The sequence below is a fragment of the Astatotilapia calliptera genome, chromosome 16, assembly GCF_900246225.1.
Source record: "Astatotilapia calliptera chromosome 16, fAstCal1.2, whole genome shotgun sequence".
NCBI lineage: Eukaryota > Metazoa > Chordata > Actinopteri > Cichliformes > Cichlidae > Astatotilapia > Astatotilapia calliptera.
Window position 1 is genome coordinate 18,377,863 of NC_039317.1, and position 18,719 is coordinate 18,396,581.

Genomic DNA, 18,719 nt, shown 5'->3' on the forward strand with positions numbered 1-18,719 from the left:
TGAGCTGTGTTTAATTTTGCAATGCATCAGCAGTAGAAACCACGTGTCATCCTCAGTGAGCATGTTTTCATGTTTTTGTGTTACAATTTGTTCAAACAGCTGTCCTGTGAAATTGTATTTATCACTATTAGTGAAAGCTAAAGTGGTCAATTAAAAAGACTTACCTGGCGGTTTCAATTGGAGTGTGTTACATAGCCTGTATTGCTCATTATCAAAGAATAATAAAGGTTTATTATATTTTTTTTTACAAGGTGAGTGACTTTTCACTCTCGAGTCGGATCGCAGCTAAATTTTTTTATTTTTTTTTAATGCAGCGTTACCATAGCAACAGCATCCGGTGCGTTTCACCTCCTCTTGGATACACATCCCCGAGCCGCCTCCGTGATTGGATGAGCTCTCTTTGGATGTCACTGGGGCAACCGAATGATGGGAATTTTAACACATGAACGGAAATGTCAGCGACGAATCTCACTGGCTGCCTCCGTGAGGCTGCCATTCAGGCACATGTGAGGTGTACAGAAAGCGGAAGCGCCCATTGGGCTGTTCGCGTATCCATCTGACGAAGGAGGATCCACAGGCTTTTCCTTTTTTCTTCTTTTCTTTTTTTTTTTGGTGCCTCGGTACGGGAGCCGAGTGGGGACCGGCTGGTAACGCAGCGGCCGCGGGTCTCCACCCGAGAGTATGGCAGCTGGAATCGCACTGGAGAGCGGGGGAGAAGCGGAGACATGTCAGAGATGGTGAAACAGAAACAAAGAGACGCAAGTTCTTTAACTGAAAGTCAGGGCACTTTAATTTGGGAGAGTTTCTCTAAGGCGGTCTACAGCTTAAAAAATCGTGCCTGCAGTTCATTCCGAGGCTAAGCCAGCGTTTTCCCAGCGTCCTCGATGGAGCAAGTTTGTTTTTTTAATGAAGTACAGAGAGGGGTGAGCTAAGCAGATGAACACCCGCACGTTCAACATCATCGGGCGAGCTTCTTTTTCTCCCTTTGCGCATTTTTCGGACACTTTCAGTCCTCGGATGCTCGTATAACTGTCAGTGTCTGGCCTGCATGGGGGGAATATCTACAATGAAATCCATCTTGAGGTGCCGAGTCTTTGTGCTCTGCCATAGCTGAGCAGCAGCGAACAAGACTGTGTTATTGACAGCCCGTTCAGAATGGGACACGCATGGTGAGCGTGATTCGCACTGGAGCATTTTGCGTTGATTTCAATGACGCGCGGAGATTGATACCTTACGACTTGATTTAAATCCCACGATGCGCGAGTATAAAGTGGTGGTCCTGGGCAGCGGTGGGGTCGGGAAATCCGCCCTCACTGTGCAGTTTGTGACCGGGACGTTCATTGAAAAGTACGACCCCACCATAGAGGATTTTTACCGCAAGGAGATCGAGGTGGACTCCTCGCCCTCGGTGCTGGAGATCCTTGACACCGCTGGGACCGAACAGTTCGCCTCAATGCGCGACCTGTACATCAAAAACGGTCAAGGATTCATATTGGTCTACAGCCTTGTCAACCAGCAAAGCTTCCAGGACATAAAGCCGATGAGGGATCAGATCATAAGAGTGAAAAGGTTGGTGAAATCATGTGCTGGGGAAAAAAAGAGTAATTTCCATAATTAAGTGTGGCTGTTGGGGGTTGTTTTTCACAAATATATGCTGGACTCATGGGCCCTGTAGTTTCAGGATAGATCTCGGCCTGCTTGGAGATATTATGCATCTTTAAGGCAGCAACACTCCATGCCTATTATGGTATTCCAGGTCTCACCCCTATTTCTTGCCCCCATGCCTCTGACCCAGCATATTAAGTTCCTGCAGACGTTCTAATGTCTCACTTAAGTGTTTACTAACAGGACAACAGTGCTGATCCTTCCTACCCCTCAGCTCTGCGAAGACACGTCTGTCTTCCTGTCAGAGCAAAACAAAATAGTGTCAGTGATCTGCCAAGCTGCTGTCTAGTGCCGCTCGGTGTCCACTGGATGCTGCAACCTTTGCGAGACACCCAACCGGGAATACCCAGGATTCAGTGCAAGAGAGGCTCTGCAGAGAGCTTTCAAGAAAGAGTGGCTGAAAAAAACAAAAAAAGCTGCGGGACTGTTGAAAGCACAGATCTGCAGAGGAGTCACCGTGTTTTTAATTAAGAAGCTGCACAAGCTGTTTAGGAAGAGCAGCACAATGGAAAGCCTGATGTCTCAGAGCTGCTGCACAGATGATCCAGATATGAGGTCACCACAGTGAGCTGCTGATTGATACATGGGAGAGGTTAGCTGAGGCTGCGTGGAGCTGTCATGTTATTGGTGTTCCTTTGCTCTAGGCCAATGTACTGTGCAGATACACTGTACTGTATGCTCTATGCTCACCTGCTGACATAGCATGAGATTATAAAACTCATCCAGATCAGATTGGTTAATGTCCTGTATTTGTTAGCTCCGCTTCGGCGTTCCAGTGTGCAGGCACTGTGCGCTGGGCTGCGACTGTGTGGGTTCATCAGTCACTGTAGGTGTCAATGGATTTGTTACAGTTAGTTCAGAGAGTCAAATAGGCTCCGGAGAGAATAAGAAGAACCCTACTGAAATCAACTTATAGTTAATACCATTTAATAATCTTGTTATTTACTATATGCTGTAGTTGGATAAGGTTTTTGTCCCTCCCTTGTCACAGTTCTTCCACTCTTCCACCTCAAAATGAAATATAATCATGCTGTGGATGTTTATTTTTATAGGTTGTCTTTAGTTTTTGTCACTTAATTGGATCTAGACCCTTTTTTTGTCAAATGCACCTTCTAAACAATCCTATTATTATGTGGCTCCCGATGAAAGAATGAGGTCAACATGTTTCTCCCATGCGAGTTGAGTACGAGTAGAGGTATGTTGAGTCTGCTGCGCGAGCGTGTGTCGTCCTGTATGTAAATGGTGTGCGCGTGCGCTCACGGGGCAGATGCAGCCAGGCTTTTGTGTTTTCACACCTAACACTGAGTCTGGTGCCGTTGTCTGATATGACAGCAGAATTTATTTTCCGTAGCAGAAAGATCGCGCTCCACAACACTACTCCCACACAGCAGTTAATTTGGTGCTGGGCTTCATGGGGAGTTAGACATCTAAAACTTAGGATTGTGCTTTTTTTTTTTCTTTAAAAATGTCATATTCAATGCGATTATTAAGCTGTGACCTACATTTTGTATGCACTCCTGCTTTCAGAAAGTTGGCTCTGAATGGCAAGCGCGCACATTTCCTTCGGTTATTCAGACTTTTTCTAACATCAGCAGAAATCGACCTTGTTTGCTACTAACCTTGCAACGAGAAACATTTCATTTAAGACCCCGAAAGGCTTGCTTTTACTGTGCTCCCTGCTCCTCACCCATTCCGGCAGGATTAATAACAGCTTCTAATGACTGCAGCTGCATAAGGTGACTTCTTTGTTCCTGAAAAGTGTTGGAATATCTTGTAAATATTAAACAGTGCTCATTCTGTGCTGCTACATCAGTACAAAGACTGGTGACCAGATTGCACACAGGTAAGAAATCCAAATTCAGTGCATCCTGTGCCTGTTGCATAGTTTGTCCATCAGAGGACACGCTGCAACTTCACTGTTGGCAAAATACATACACAGCAGTGTATGTGAGGAGAAAACACTGTGGAATAACCAATGGCTTCACGTTGTTCTGGGGACGTACAAGTGGCAGTAGCATCATGAGTAACACGCTAAAGCTCTACCAGAGAATGTAAAGAGGACTGCAAATGTACATTATGTAACTAATGGAGTTTTCTATTCTAAAAGTAAATGCATTCATTGCGTTTGTTAAGCCTTATGTGTCCCATTGGGTAACTGCAAATGTAAACAGAAACTGTCACACTATCATATGTAACTGGATAAGACTGTCTGATATGATACCCAAAATTAGCAGTGTATTCTGGGCCTTTCAATACTTTTTTACAGGGAACACTGAGGACTCTGAATGCTTCACTAATTTGCACTGAATTTCATCATTTGCATGGTGAGGAACGTGTCACAGAAGGCAATGAAGAAGTTACAGTTTATGCTCATAAAGACATTTCATCATTAAGACATTTTTGAATTGCTCGTTTGCTTTCCTGACTGCAAGGAGACATGCTTTTGTTCACCTAAGACCCACAGCTAAAATGCAACACGTTCGGGCATGTTCTGTCGAAAGGCATTGTGGGAAATGCTGTAAATGACTACTGGCAGTAGGAAAAACAAAGTAAAGACATGACTATTATCATGTAGATTGATGAGGTAACTTACTGGTAACATTAGAGAGGAAAAGGGTGTGATTATCCTTTTAAAACACCCGAGTGAAGCACTCACAGGTTTCTCAGGCAAATCCTGTCAGCAACTGTGTGAACAGCATTGGCGTTGTTTTTGTTTTCCCTCTCTGTCGCTCCTCACTAACAAAACACTGATGACCGGTCACGACCGTATCGCCCGTCGCTCAGGTCAGAGGCGCTGCTGCGTGTCGCTCTCACTCTGAACCCTGTCAGCTTCTATCAGTGCCCGCTGATAGCAGCACAGGCAGGCGTTAGCACAGGGGCCCTGGGTGGACATGATTACACCCTGGCCTGCCTGTGCTCACTGGGGACCTCGTCGCTCCACACTTCAGCTGCAGTTAGCTATATACCAGGGATGTGTTGTGATTGGTGACTTCAGAGAGTAGAAATACAAGTACCGTGTGAGGGTAGTGAGGAAGAAAGTGGTGAAACAGGATAGCATAATAAACCCTGCTGTTGGCACTGCAGTGGTTGTTGCTGTTGCTGGGCCCTCTGCACATTTATTCATTTTTTACATTTTTTAAGTTTTCAAGTACTGCAGTTCTGAACTTTTCTCGATGTCACCTGACGGAGGTTCCTGCGAGAATGTAAATCGAGCAAGCCAGCTCCCAAGGACAAGGTCCATGTGATGTGGTTTTTGTCTATTGTGAAAACTGGGGAAATGAATAAAGCTAAAGGTCAATACTGATTACTTCACAATGGCTTGGCTATAAAAAAAAAAGTGTTATGAGTACTTCACCTCCCTGAGAAATTTTGAAACACCAGCAAGTTGTTTCTCATCTGTTTTAAAAGTCACAACTTCAAAAAGGATCAGACTAGTTCAGCTGGTGGGACATTAACTCACCTCATAAAGCAAGTAAAGTTTTTGCAGCGCTACCAGTATGCAGTCATTTATTCTGTTGTATCGCAGCGTGACGGTTCCGGGTTAAATCTCCTGGCTGGCTGAGCTCCTTTCTGTTGTGGAGTTTCCATGTTCCCTCTGCGTCTGTGCAGGTTCTCTCCGGGTATGCCAGCTTTCCTCCACAGTCCAAAGAAGTGCATTTTAGATTCATTTGTGATTCCAAATTAGCTGTACCATAGGTGTAGATGTAAGCACGAATGATTGTCTGTCTCTGTGCGTTAGGTCTGTGATGGATTGATAATCTATCCAAGGTGTACTCCATCTCTTGCCCAAGGACAGCTGCAGTAGGCTCCAGCACCCCCACGAACCTGAACTGGATAAGCAGTTGAGAAAATGGATGTATGGATAGATAGTGTGGTAGTGTTGCCAATAGATTAGATATCCCACACAGATAGTCCGCTGTCATTAGTTGTTACATTGTAAGCCATATGTCACTAAACATCCACTGTTCCATCAGGAGTCGAGTCAAACTATCACTGCACCAAAAATACAGATCCTTTAGGGGGGGGGAAAAACTCATTAGCCCATGCATAACTCATACATCAAAATATAGACAATTTTCAGTCTTTGAGATACAGTACTGCAATATTTGGTTACAGATGTAAAAGTAAATAGTAAAGTAAAGTAAACCGAAATTTTTTTTAAATCAACACAAATTTGCATGCAATAACTTTCTTAATACTGTGTGATTGTTCAGAGAAATGCAAAAATGTAATAATAATATGCTCTTAATATATATATATATATATATATTTTTATTTTACATGCATAACAGTGAAGGGACCTAGCTTGTTAACAAGACCATAACATGCTAATTATAAAGTTTTTAACACTGGTTTTACATATTTTAAATAAGCTATGTTTGCGGTCAGTGAATGCCCAACTGGATCATTTGTATGTAACCTGATTTGTGTTTATCTTTTATTTTCTCAAAACAATCCCACTTTTCTGGATTTCATTTTATATTGATGCCCACATAGAGCCCACTGTGATCTTAAGTGGGCCAGACCAGTGAAACTCCCCTTTATCAGTGTAAGTGTAAGAAGTGCCATTTCAGAACTGTGTCTCAGTTTTTCTACGTGAAAGAAATGCTGTGGAGGAAAATGAAAGAAATCGGTCAGCGTGACTTAAATTGCCATAAATAAATGAAAGCTATATAAAAGTTCTAGTAGATCATTGCCCAGACTGTCCATAATTATAAAGTAGAAAGGTTTTGTTAATTCACAAAAAGCTTCTTTTTTTAACTGTGGAAGCATTGTAACAAACAAACAAAAACAAACTATTTCTACAGACCATAGTGGAAAAAGAAGAACTTTTTTGTCGTTTAACTGTTTATCTGTTACTTAATTCCTTTGGTGTAGTATTAATGGTGATGGGGGAGCTCTTTATCAATAGGATAGGCTGTAAAATCATTAAAATACACTTTAAATTCCAAAATCTATGTCCTCCTTCACTTCTTGTCTAATGACCTGGATTGGAGGCTTTACCGGGCTGATTCTGGTCCCCAAGCCTTATGTTTGACAACCCTGTTGTAGAGTGTGAGACTTTATGTAAGTTTTTTTTTCCTGCAACAAACCTCAAGTGTCCACGAAATCAGACCCTCTATTTCAATTAATGTTTAGCGGACTAATTGTCAGGCAGGCCTACTTGCTAAATTAAGAAATGTGACAAACCTTTGCATCTTACCACTGCCACTGTGAGTTAAGGTGGAATGCCAGCTGAGCAATTAATTTAAAGCACCATTGTGTCTAAGCCTCAGAGCCCGGGGAAGTGCATGAGAAGTGCATGTTAGCAGAACAGAGAAACAAAGAACAAAAAAGTATTAAATATGATCCAAAGTAGTGATCAGTCATTTCTGATGTACACTGCTTTTTTCAGATTATTCCAGGTTTGTGGCTTGTTAAGGGAGCAGGACAAGTAAACAGCTTGGGAGTCAGCAGCGCAAAACTGAGCCAGGAAACATAAAAGCTATTATATTGCACACTCTGTTTAGATGGTATTCTGGTAATTAATTACACTGTTCAGCTGTTGCAGAACTCCTGACGTGTGTTCATTCTCCGATCTTTTGTTACATTGTACCTTAGCAAGAGTTTCAGTGATTTTTTTGGTTATTTACCAAGTTTTACTGCGATTATTGTAACAAATCTCCATAAAAATCCCTTAAGAGCTGAAGTTGGAAACTAATAATCTCCTTTATGCATCCTAATTGTTCTTTTATTGTGAAGTATGCCGTCAAACTGAATTTTTTTCTGGTGGTCCAGTGAGATTTCTGACTAACTGTTTCAACTTTTTTTCAATCATGATAAAAGGGAAATATCGTCCTTTACAGATATGAAAGGATAAGGGCCGTATTTTCCGGTTAGAACTTTTCAATGAATTATTCAAAGCGTATTACTGACCGACTGTTCAACCCGGACAAATTTCTACTAAAATGGTACTTGCATTTTAGATGTTTGGCCATGTACTTCATAAGAGAAGTAATTTGTGTCAGACAGCATAATCACCCACAGAGACCTGCTAGTGTGCCAGAGTATTGCTGTGATAAATCAGATCCAAGGAAATCTGTACAGTCTGTCAAGTTCAGTACTCATTTATCTTGTCCATTTTGGCACTTCTTGGCCAGTGTGTTTATCATCAGTAAACGGGGTCGATTTTTGAAGGCTTTGGGAAGCAAATAATGAATTCTCATAACCATCCCAAACAGAATTAAAGTGTTTTACTTGTCATATATTATTGCTTGTTTTAAAGGGAAAATCTTTGCATTCTTGCCGTGGGTCAAAGAAGCCATTCCTGATTAAATCTTTCGGTGCCCTAATGTGGCAAAAAGAGGAGCTTTGTGCTGCCTTCTGACTCAGCTCAATTCTCTCCCCTGGCTAAACTGAAGACCCTCTACAAAAATGCTATTCGCAGGGAAGGGGTGCCCAGCACACAGCCTTTCCTGCCTGCTGCTGCCCCGAGTCATAACCAGTGGCTCTTGGGCAGCCGGTTTCTACCGTCTGTCAGCAAGGCCTGTGTGAGTTAATCTGCATCATGCATTATTGATAAGCTGTGTCTGAGCAAGCTTGAATGGATGTTTGCAGTCTGAGTGTTCCACTGCCTCTGGCATCAGGCTCACAAGCCGAAGGCTAAAGAGCGACATGTTGTTTGTGCTGTTTGTGTCACAGCAAAAACGAATCCCGCTCAGTAATTCGTTTGGCCCGTGTTTTCTGCAACAGTCGAGCCTTACTTTCTTGTATCAGCCACCAGTGGTTGGCCGACAACCTTAACGCCGAGTCTCTGTGAGCCTTAGTATCCATGGCAGCCTCTGTCTCACACCTCCTTGGACTGCCGCTTTTCTTCTCTGTTATTATGACTATATATAGACCCTTTCTTCTTTGGGTCCAGATGCCTTTGTGCTGTGTTCCTGTAATGATGAGGCCCAAACGAGCTGCATAAGTTGCAAACAGCTGACCAAAAAAAGCATGTGGCACACTCACACACAGTTTAATGTGATTTTAAGATACTTCTGCTGTTTGGGACAACAAAAATAATGAAGTTAGGGGTTTTTTTGTTTGTTTTTTTTACTAGATGTTTTACACTTTAGCACTTTTTTAACATAGCAAGTGATCGTCAGTTTAGCAAAATAGGGATTACCAGGGTTGATATTATTGCACTGTGAAAAAGAGCCATTGCACAAGCCACTGTTGTGCAATGTGCTTTATCTTTGTAACGCACAAATCTTGTTAAATCAAGCTAAAACTGAGGTTTCTCTTCTAATTTACAAACAGTATAAAAACCTCAGCAAGAGTTTAGCTGTCACCTGAGAAAGCAGCATGCCAAAAACAAAAGGAATCAGTTTGGACACACAAAGGAGGAGATGGGTGCACAAAAGTTTTCACTGGAGTGAGAAGTATCATCAGGAAATTCAAAGACAGTCACACAGCAAAGAAAAAGCATGGCAAGAGGTAGAAGTTAAAGATTTCAAAGAAGCTGGAAAGAAAACTAGTGAGAGACCCCAGAACAGCCAAGAGTGAATCTTAGCCAAGTCGAGATCTGTCTTACATACAATCACTCGAACTTTGAAGGGACTTTGAAGTTGCAGAGCAAGAGAAAGTCCACTCGTGCAGAGGAGACACTTTGAGCTCTTTGGCCACAGAGACTCTGCTTATGTTTGGAGAAAGAAGGCAGAGGCATACAACCCAGAGTACACCATCCCTACTGTGAAACACATAAGTATTATGGTGTGGGAATGCTTTAGTTCAGCTGGAACTGGGAATCTCGTCAGGGTGGAAGAAAACTCCAACTAGTCAGCAGCAAAATTGGGTCCGGGTCATCGCTTTGTCTTCCAACACAACAATAACCCAACATATGTAGCTCCTGGTGAAGAACTACCTTAAGAAGACCAACGTGAACATTTCTGACTTAAAATGTGTGGAGTAAGCTGAAGAGTAAGGTCCATGCCAGGGTCCGTGTACATGTAGCTTCACTTCTTCATTGTTTCACTTCATTCCACTGCTTCAAAAAAATTAAAGGAACACGTTACTATTTAAATTTGAGGATTGATGTGAGTTGACTAATAACTGGTGAGTTGAAAATCTGTTCGATAAAATTCTAAAAACCAACACATGTGAAATAACAGAAAAACGTGCCTTCTTTGTTGCGATAATATGACTTTTTTCGCTTCTACTTTAACCGTACCACTGTTGTCCATGGAAACAACATAAGGTTTTCTATTGCGTAGGTTTTGCTCTCCTGAACTGAACTGAAACCAGTTTTGTACTGTGGAATAACCTCAGTGTTTCTGTCATATTTGCTGGGTTTGTGCAAACAGTTTAGAGCAGAAAAGCGAGAGCTTGTGTGAAACAGCATCTGATGGTACAAGATACATACCTCTTTGAGTGATTTAGAGTGGGAGACAAACAACAGCTGAATGGAGGACCTACCAAAATGGCATCATTAGCCCAACTAAACACAGAGGCCCTTTTAAATGGATGCAGCTGTAAAAGTAAAGATTTTGCCTTTCAATCTGCCCACCCACAGCTATGCTTAGTGTTTGGGGGGTTTTCAGTGAAGGTGGGAAAGGGAATTTAAGGTTCAAGGCTAAATATAACCTACCACCAACTAGATCCAAAGAAGTTTTCAGAAAAATCACAGCCTTGCTGTTTTTACTGACACCAGGAATGCAGCGAATGAGAACTTAGGCACGACATGCTGAATGTTAAAGTTGAGAAGCATAACATGTTGTTTCTCATTCAGTTTGCCTGCCTAGCTCAACACTTTTGGTCACACACCGACCGACCGACCTCAGAGATTGTCTCTTAAATTCAGGTAGCTCCTCTCGGCTCATCCTGGGAACAGAACGGGATAGTTGAGATTAAAGTTCGCTGGATAATGTATTCATGGGTAGATCAAAGTCGGCTAGTTTAAGCTTATTTAACGCTGAAACCTGCAGCCCCCCTTACCTCTGAGAAACGCTCTGGCTGCTCAGCCTGGAAAGGCTTCACAGTAGTCTCCAGACTCTCCGTCTTTTCAACAGTAGCCAGTTCCTTCTTTACCAGTTTATTATAACAAACAAGGATGAGGATGATATTAATTTTGGTGAATAACTTAAAGGCATCTATAATTCACAGAGCGAGTGCAGAATTTGAAAATCCTAATGATGCTGACAGGTGCTCGGGTTAAATTTGACTGTGCTGTGAAGTGTGAAGTGAACACAGACGTTTAAACTTGGTTCAAACGACAGGTCCGACAGATGGAAAGCGCCCCCTCGGTCGTTTTGCATACTGATAAGCATGAAAGAAATAGCAACCTGTTGTTTAAAGGATGCGAACACGCATGATCTGCTATCTCTCTGATGTTTTTGAGCTTTGTTATCTCCTCTGATGTGTACAAAGTGCCTCAGAAGCCCGCCATGTTCCCCAATATCAAAACTGATGTAGTGATCATATTGGTGGAAATGCATCTCAGCTGCTTCTTTTTAAGTAATTATAGAGCAGCCTATTTATTTTAACCGACCGCATCCTCTGGCTGTCCTCAAAGTAGTCCAGTTCCACAGTGACATTTTGTGCTTTAGCTACGTGCCAAGGAGTTCAGAGCTCAAAGGATTATGGCCACTTCCTGCCCTCAGGGGTCACAGCTATAGTACCCGTTTCCTCTGCTGTACTGGGTCAGGCTTTACACTTAGTGTTTAGATGAAGCAGGTGACGCTCTGGTTCTTGATCTGAAAAAAGCTTCCTCCCACACTCAGAGTCCACTCGTATGCTAAAGTGGAAACACTTTCATCTTTATCCTTCTTGCGACCTTTCAGTCAGAACGAGCCCACCTCTTTCACCCAGCTGAGCTTTTCAAAAATAACCACCGAGATCCTTTTTGTCAAAGATCCAGGCTTGTTTTGTTAGAGAGATTGGAAAAGATAAAAGATGGAAAGATGTCAAAAAGGGATTAAACAGAGGCTGAGAATTGATGTTAATTTAATGGTCACGTGAGTGGATAATGTAGCAAATGCAAAACTGGTATATTAAGAAAGAATTATGCTGCTGATAACAGTAACAGCTTTTTGGGTGAAACCACCAACTTCCAGTATAATAAACTGGAGAAACTGAATAGAGGCTGTCGTTGTTATGGAAAAAATAACCTTTTCTCTTAGGTTTCAATCACTCCAGCCATGCGTGCATGTTAGTTCATGTGAGTTCAGCAAGCTCAAACAGTGGCCATGATGTAAAGTCCACATAGGCTTTTTAGATTGATTTTTAGGTTGAATCTTCTGTTGATAGTGGTGATAATCATCATAAATATTTTGCTAGAGGTGCTGACTCAGTGGTTAGCATTTTCACATTTGCCCAATGATAATTCAGTAACCCAGTAAAGATGCTTTCTTACCTATTGCCTATTGCTTCCAGCCTCTTTTTAAGAGGCTATTATACTTTTTTTTCTTATTGTCTATCATACTTGTACTGTTAAAATAGTGGATGCACTTATTAAACAAGGCCAAAGATTCAAATAATGATATCGGTGTCTTCCCTGGAAATCAATGTGAGCCAAGAGCTTTGGCTTCAGATGCTCGGTTAGAGATAGTAGAGGTGGGGTTTTTTCTATTCTTTGCTCTGTATGTTGTGACTGGCCATCTCAGCCCCACCCACCTGTTCTTCAAACCTTCTGTTTGCATGGGACAGCCAATCAGGAGAGGTCAACTGTAAGGAAAAAGTGTTTGGAACAGTTTGTTCTAGATACACGATGAACTGAGGGGCTGCACTAATGCCCACTATCAGATAAATAAAGATGATCCTAAATTCCATTATGCAAACCTACTTTAGTAGAATAAAAATATGAAGCTTGAAATAAATGTGTCAGATCTCCTTTAAATAATTATGATTTTTGTAAGTGCAACAGATGAAGGTTTTAGTCACTGTGCGCTTTTTTTTCTTATTTAGAATTTGCTAAAACCAAGTTCTGAAAGGGGAATTGCCTTTCTTTTCACTTTTATGGGAAAAACATAATAAAATAAAAAGCTCTGATTTGCCACACATGCAGCAGTTGTTTTTCCTGTGTGTCTGACAAACTGACGTCGGTCTGTGTGTGCTTTCAGGTACGAAAAGGTTCCCGTTATCTTGGTGGGGAACAAGGTGGACTTGGAAAGCGAGAGGGAGGTATCATCCAGCGAAGGTCAGGCTCTAGCCGAGGAGTGGGGCTGCCCGTTCATGGAGACCTCGGCTAAGAGCAAAACTATGGTAGACGAACTGTTCGCCGAGATCGTTCGGCAGATGGACTACGCCGCTCAGCCAGACAAGGACGACCCCTGCTGCTCCTCTTGCAATATACAATAGCCCTGGGGAGGGGGGGGGGGGGGTACCAGGAACAGACCAGGCAAAAAGTCCACTTAGAGGGAACTTGTTTGACTTGCAGTGGACAGATACACACTTAGACACACACATGCACATGCCGATTAAACTGAAGATGAAAATCACAGTTGAGCGCAATGGATACCAAGTGAGTGGAGCATAACATTTGCAGTGACACGATTAATAAGAATAATAACACGTGAGTAATGCGTACATTTTGAATGAAAATTGCCAGGAATTTGCCGCAAAGGTAATTGACAAATGACAAACAGAACATGCCCTCGCCTTATTTTACACTTTTTTGTTTGTTTGTTTGTTGTTTAAGTTATTCCGTTATGAGGAAGCAAATATTGTCAGCAAAGAATAACAGATCGGGATCTTTATTCATTACAGTTTCCTAAACAATCTGCTAGAAATAACTGTTGTTATTGCAGTTTTCAGACACACCACTGAGACGCATTTCCTGTTACCATGACTCTGTTGCAAGTAGCTGCTGAACACACATGACAGATTTCTGAAGAAGCATTTGATTTCCATTATGTACAATGTTGCTCCCAGTTTAATTCGAGCAGAGGTTGGCGGAGGGTTTTTTTTCTACTCATCACAGGGCTGAACCAAAGAGGTTCCCTGAAAGCGCCTCAATGTTCTTAGTTTTATTTTTTCTGCTGTTCAAAAAAAAAAAAAAGGAATGGAGAGAAAAAGGATAAGTCGGTGTCTTTCTTTAAAAAAACAAAAACAAAAAAACAACGGTGCAATCATCTCTTTCCTATTTTCTCACTTTGAGATATGATAGTAAGCATAGCGGAGTCTTTCACATATCGTGTGATGTTTTGTTTTCCTCTCCGGGAGACTCTGACAGCAGATTGCTGAGTAGTAATATAAGTAACCGCTTCATCCTGACGGGACAAAGAGCGATTTCAGTGTTTGAATATCTCTGCAGACCGTCTCTCCAAACTCTTTTCAGGAATGGGTGACATTTAAAGTGAAGATGCCAACATTTGTCATACTTTTTTTTTCTTTTCGTCCTCTGGTATCAATATGAAATGTGGCGCTCCACAGTTTCGACATCCTGATGCCATCCTTCATGTGCTCAGAGTATTCAAATTCATAGTAACAAATAGCACCGACGGAGGCGGCGGTGATAATAAGAATAATAAATGGTAGTGTAAATATTTTGTATGGAAAAAGTGCCAGCTCCTATGAAGACACTGACTCAACACATGTGGAACTGTCAACTGTATGCATGGCTAGTGAACAAAAAAAAGGACTCTTATTGTCTGAGATTACTGTAGGCTGTGGAGAAAAAAAACGTGCAAATCAAACACATACATGTCTGGATCTGGACACTGTCTCAACTGTACATCTATGTTGCCACGGGAAGCAGACTTTCCCCGTGTGACCATTTTCATTGTTGATTTTATATTTTTTTATGTGGCCATTTACTCTTTATCCCTCTCTGAATGGTGACACTGTTACATTTGACACCTAAACAATAAAAGTGCGTTCAACACTATCAGTGCGACTGGCGAGCTTCAGTGAAATTAACTGAATGGGAGGAAAAATGTGGCTTATATTTTAATCTCTTCTTCTTCTTTTTTTTACAAATCAACAATTTGTAGTTTTCTGTTCAGCTGTGAGACAACTATTCTAATTGTATATATGATATCCAATTTGGATATACAGTGTCATTGTTTATTTGTTTATATCATCATCAGTTTTAAAACTTTGCCTGGCATGATGAAAATTTGTCACATGCACTACTATTTTTCCTTCACCAGTGTTAGCCGAGCACAGTACTGAGAAAACTATTGCTGAAGATTAACTTGCATTTGCTTTGCCTGTGTCCAATCAGGCTTTCAGACTTCCTCAAGTCTGAAAGCTGCGTCTTCCTGTTGAAAGTTTTGTACTGTTTTTAATTCATATTCATTATTTTATTTATTGTCTATGTTTTACACGTATACAGCCTGACTCCCTGGTAATTTGACCAATCGTAGCTTTGAATGTGTAGGGAAGCAGATTAAGAAGCTGACTGGTTGATTGGTGTGTCACTGTAGGTCATCTGGTTAAGCAGGCAGTCCATATGCCAAAGGCTAATGCTGGGGCCTGAGTCTGGCCGTGGCTTGCGTGTCATTCCCCTGCACTCTTTCATTTCTTTCTTGTCAACGCTATCTGGCCTAATAAAGGTTAAAAGCAAAGGGACAGGGGTGATGACTATATCCAAAATCACATTATTCTGTACTAATACAATAAGGAGTAGATAAAGCTTTATTTTGACTCATTTTGAGTCATATTGAGAGGTGTAGAGTTGCTCAGGCTGATCTGTGGAAACAAAAACCGCCTTAAAAACAGCCACATAAAAAACCACCAAAGCAAAGGTAAGTGAAATGACCCAAAACAACCTGTAAGAGATCCAAACAATTCAGTGTTCTTATATGTGGAGTTTGGGTGCATTAAAATATCTGTGTTCGGGGTTTCGTTGGATCTCTACTCCAGTCTTGTCAGGAGGAGAAACTGTTGACTCCCACCTGCAGGACTCAAAGATAATTGCAAAGCGTCGTCTCATTAGTCCAGCAGCACATTGTTCTTACCAGATTGCAAAAAGGATCCAAAATCATTTGCTGTGATTTTGAATCGAACTCATGCAATGTGTGTGGTTTCTGGATTCACTGGGACAGTCAGGGTGGGGTTTTTTTTACAGTCCAGGCTGGTCTGAATATGCCAGTACATGTTCTTACTGTTTGTGAAGGCACTGATCTTTCTGTTATTTAATTTTGTGCCATACGCACTCTTCAGCATCTGTGTGGAACACAACTGAGTGCTACTACTTTGTTCATGTTCTTAATTGGATTTCTTTTTCTCCAGATAATAGTTTTTTTTGTAGCAACAGTGAGTCAAAACGCCTCAATCCCCAAAAAAATTAAAAAAGAATGACTTCCCTCTGCATTGCATTGGCACCGAGAGAGGAAGAAATAGACTATAATTTATCATGAATTATTACAAAATATTAACATTTAATCCAGCCATTTTTTTAACCTCTTTTAGGTTCATGGGCAGGCTGGATCCTCTGCCGGCTCCCAGCTGACACTGTGTGAGAGGCCTGGTTTTCCTGTACATCCAGTACTTGACAGTCATTTTTGTCTTGAGAGTCATTTAGGTTCACATCCACATCTACAGCCACAATAAAGCATTAACTTAAAACCAAATGGTACTTGTTCAAGTGTTCTTTGAGTAACTAAGATTTCAGTTGCCAAGAGTTCAGATACACATGAGGTAATCCCTCGTGTCAAAGGCAATGCACCAAAAGCTGTATCTGAAGTTATATGGTTTGAGGAGATTGATTTTTTTTTAATGCTGACTCCTTTTTTTTTCCCCCTTAGTTTGCCTCAGTGGGTCTTTGAGATTGTTCTAAATCACTGATGCAGAGTAGAAGTGGCAGTGGGGGGAAACACTAGTTAATAGAGCTGGAGAAGTGAGAGTCAGCATGTCCTCTGAGACGCTTGTCAGCATCCGCCTTCAGGCACCTGATGTAAGGACAGTCTCAATCTCTGAGGTGCTTTATCCGCCCTGATGAGACGGTGGGCAGAGGGCTGAAGGACCTGAAGATGATAGGTCTCAGTGGGGTTCATTAGGAAGCAGTATCCCTGTTCAGCAGCAGCCTTTGTGTTTGTGGAAACATTTAGTTAAATGAGGTACAATATCCTTATTGTTCAGTGAAAGAGTTTTAATGAGAATGGATCACCTAATGGCTCGCATGTATCAGCCTAATAGCTGTGGTGCAGTGTTGCCTCATGAACTGTGTTGTGTTTTTTAAATTATCTTTGTGCACTCCCTTTGCCCTTTCCCTCAACTCCTTGCAGAGCTGGAGCTAGAATAACTTTCAAGGAATTTGCGGCAGCGTCGTGGGACGCTGAATTCTCAGCGGGAAACGATGTGGAAAATATAAATAAAATCAGCTTGAAAACAACCCCCCCCCCTCCCGAGTTTCCCAGTGTAGGTGTATGAATTAAATAGGCGCTGACTCATCGTTACCTGCTCTCAGCTCTGTAAGCCAGGGGCTCAGAGGCACAGACATCGCAGCTGTGACACAGCACGCTGTGTTTGTTCCAGCTGAGATCCTCTACATCAGTATGTCAAATGTCAAGAGGAAGAAGAGGGGGCTGAATGAGTCACTCCACCACCAACGCCATCCCCACCTCCCGCAAGGGTGCAGCAGGATATCTGTGTGGGATACAGCAGCAGTACATGGCAAAAAAAGGCCACGTGGTGCTGCTTCAGCCTCTTTGACTCCAGGCCACGCTAAGTTCAGGAGCAGAAGGAACACCCTGTCTGCCAGCCCAGAGGTTTTGAGGATGAAGGAGATTCCAATGCACACACCACACAAAGGAGCCTTTAAATTGCTTTAATCCTCTCATTGATCAGTGGAGCATTAAAGTCTCAATGTGGTCCAGACCGGGGTTGTAATGTGTGGAAATTAGGCTTTTATGCTTCTGCTGCACAGAACAATTGTTTAGATCAATTGGCTCTGATGTGAAAGTGCCTTTAGGGGAATTGCTCTGTCATGATGTGGATCTGCATGCTGTGCTGTCCTGTTTAAGGTATCATCTCGTGCCTGCCTGGTTTTTTTTTTGTTTTTGTTTGTTTGTTTATTTGTTTTTCTAGGATTTTAGACCACTGGATCTGCTCATGACTGAACATGCTGAAAGATTATACGCTGCTTGCTTGCTGCCTCAGCTGGAAGTCACCAGCACTGAAGCTGTTATCAACCTACACTCTGTGTTTCATGCCTTTTTATACTGGAAACAGTGTTGATGTGCAGGAGGGGGAAGAAGGAACAAATAGGCTGAGCTGGGACTGTCAGAGGGCCTAATAACTAGGTGTCATGGCAACCAGATGGCAACACATGAGCTGTCAATTTCACAGTCTAATTTGCCGCTGCAACAGAGGAGAGTGTGTGGGGGATGATCTGTTCAAACAATGAAACATTTCTGTGCTGAGCACATGTGTTCATATTCTGGCTTTTAAATATCAGCCATTAATCAAATCAAGTGTATTTATGTAGCTCATTTTAAAACGGACATATGGGAAAAACAGGTTAAAACATTTTGCATCAAGAATTCTAAAAGTAAAAGTAAAGTAGTAAAAGAAAAAAGGCAAGGAGAAACATAAAAATCCATAATATTAATCAAATCACAACAGCACATGAAACAACACATGTACATATAACGGCAAATCTACACTGTGGATCCCTCTAAAAAAAACTGTAATGGATTTAACACGACTGTGAAGCTGGGTTTAAGAAATAAGTGTTTAAACTTTTTAGAGTGTGTTTAGCACCACCTTGTGCCAGTATAGAACGTGACGTCACGTGGTTGGTTGGTTGCAGCTAACAGACTTCATGAGTTTATGTTAGCTAACAAGTGACAGAACTGATAACTCTGTAAAACAAGCAAACTAAAACTGAAAAGCAGTCTAGGGGAGTCACTTTTGTACTGCCTATGGCTGTAGCAGTGAGTTTTATGGTTAAAAAAATAAATAAAAAACAGGACATACTGTCCACTTTCACGCTCTCTTTAGCACTAAGTGGTTTTTCATTGTTAGCTAGCCGCACTGCAATGGAAAAATCCACCTGTTAGCCGTAATGCTAGGGTTTGTAAATGAGGACTATGCTTCAGTCAGGTGCACCTGTGGTTCACCCGGCCGACAAGCTGGAGTCTACGCAG

The 18,719-nt window shown here is 41.8% G+C and overlaps 1 protein-coding gene across 1 annotated transcript; it reads left to right on the forward strand.

Annotated features, from left to right (window-relative positions):
• Positions 1–71: 71 nt before the first annotated feature.
• On the forward strand, positions 72–13,012 carry rap2aa (RAP2A, member of RAS oncogene family a). Its single transcript, XM_026144021.1, has 2 exons — positions 72–1,569; positions 12,747–13,012. The coding sequence occupies exons 1-2, from the start codon at positions 1,256–1,258 to the stop codon at positions 12,982–12,984; spliced, it is 552 nt and encodes a 183-aa protein (XP_025999806.1). The 5' UTR covers positions 72–1,255; the 3' UTR covers positions 12,985–13,012.
• The last annotated feature ends 5,707 nt before the right edge of the window (positions 13,013–18,719 follow it).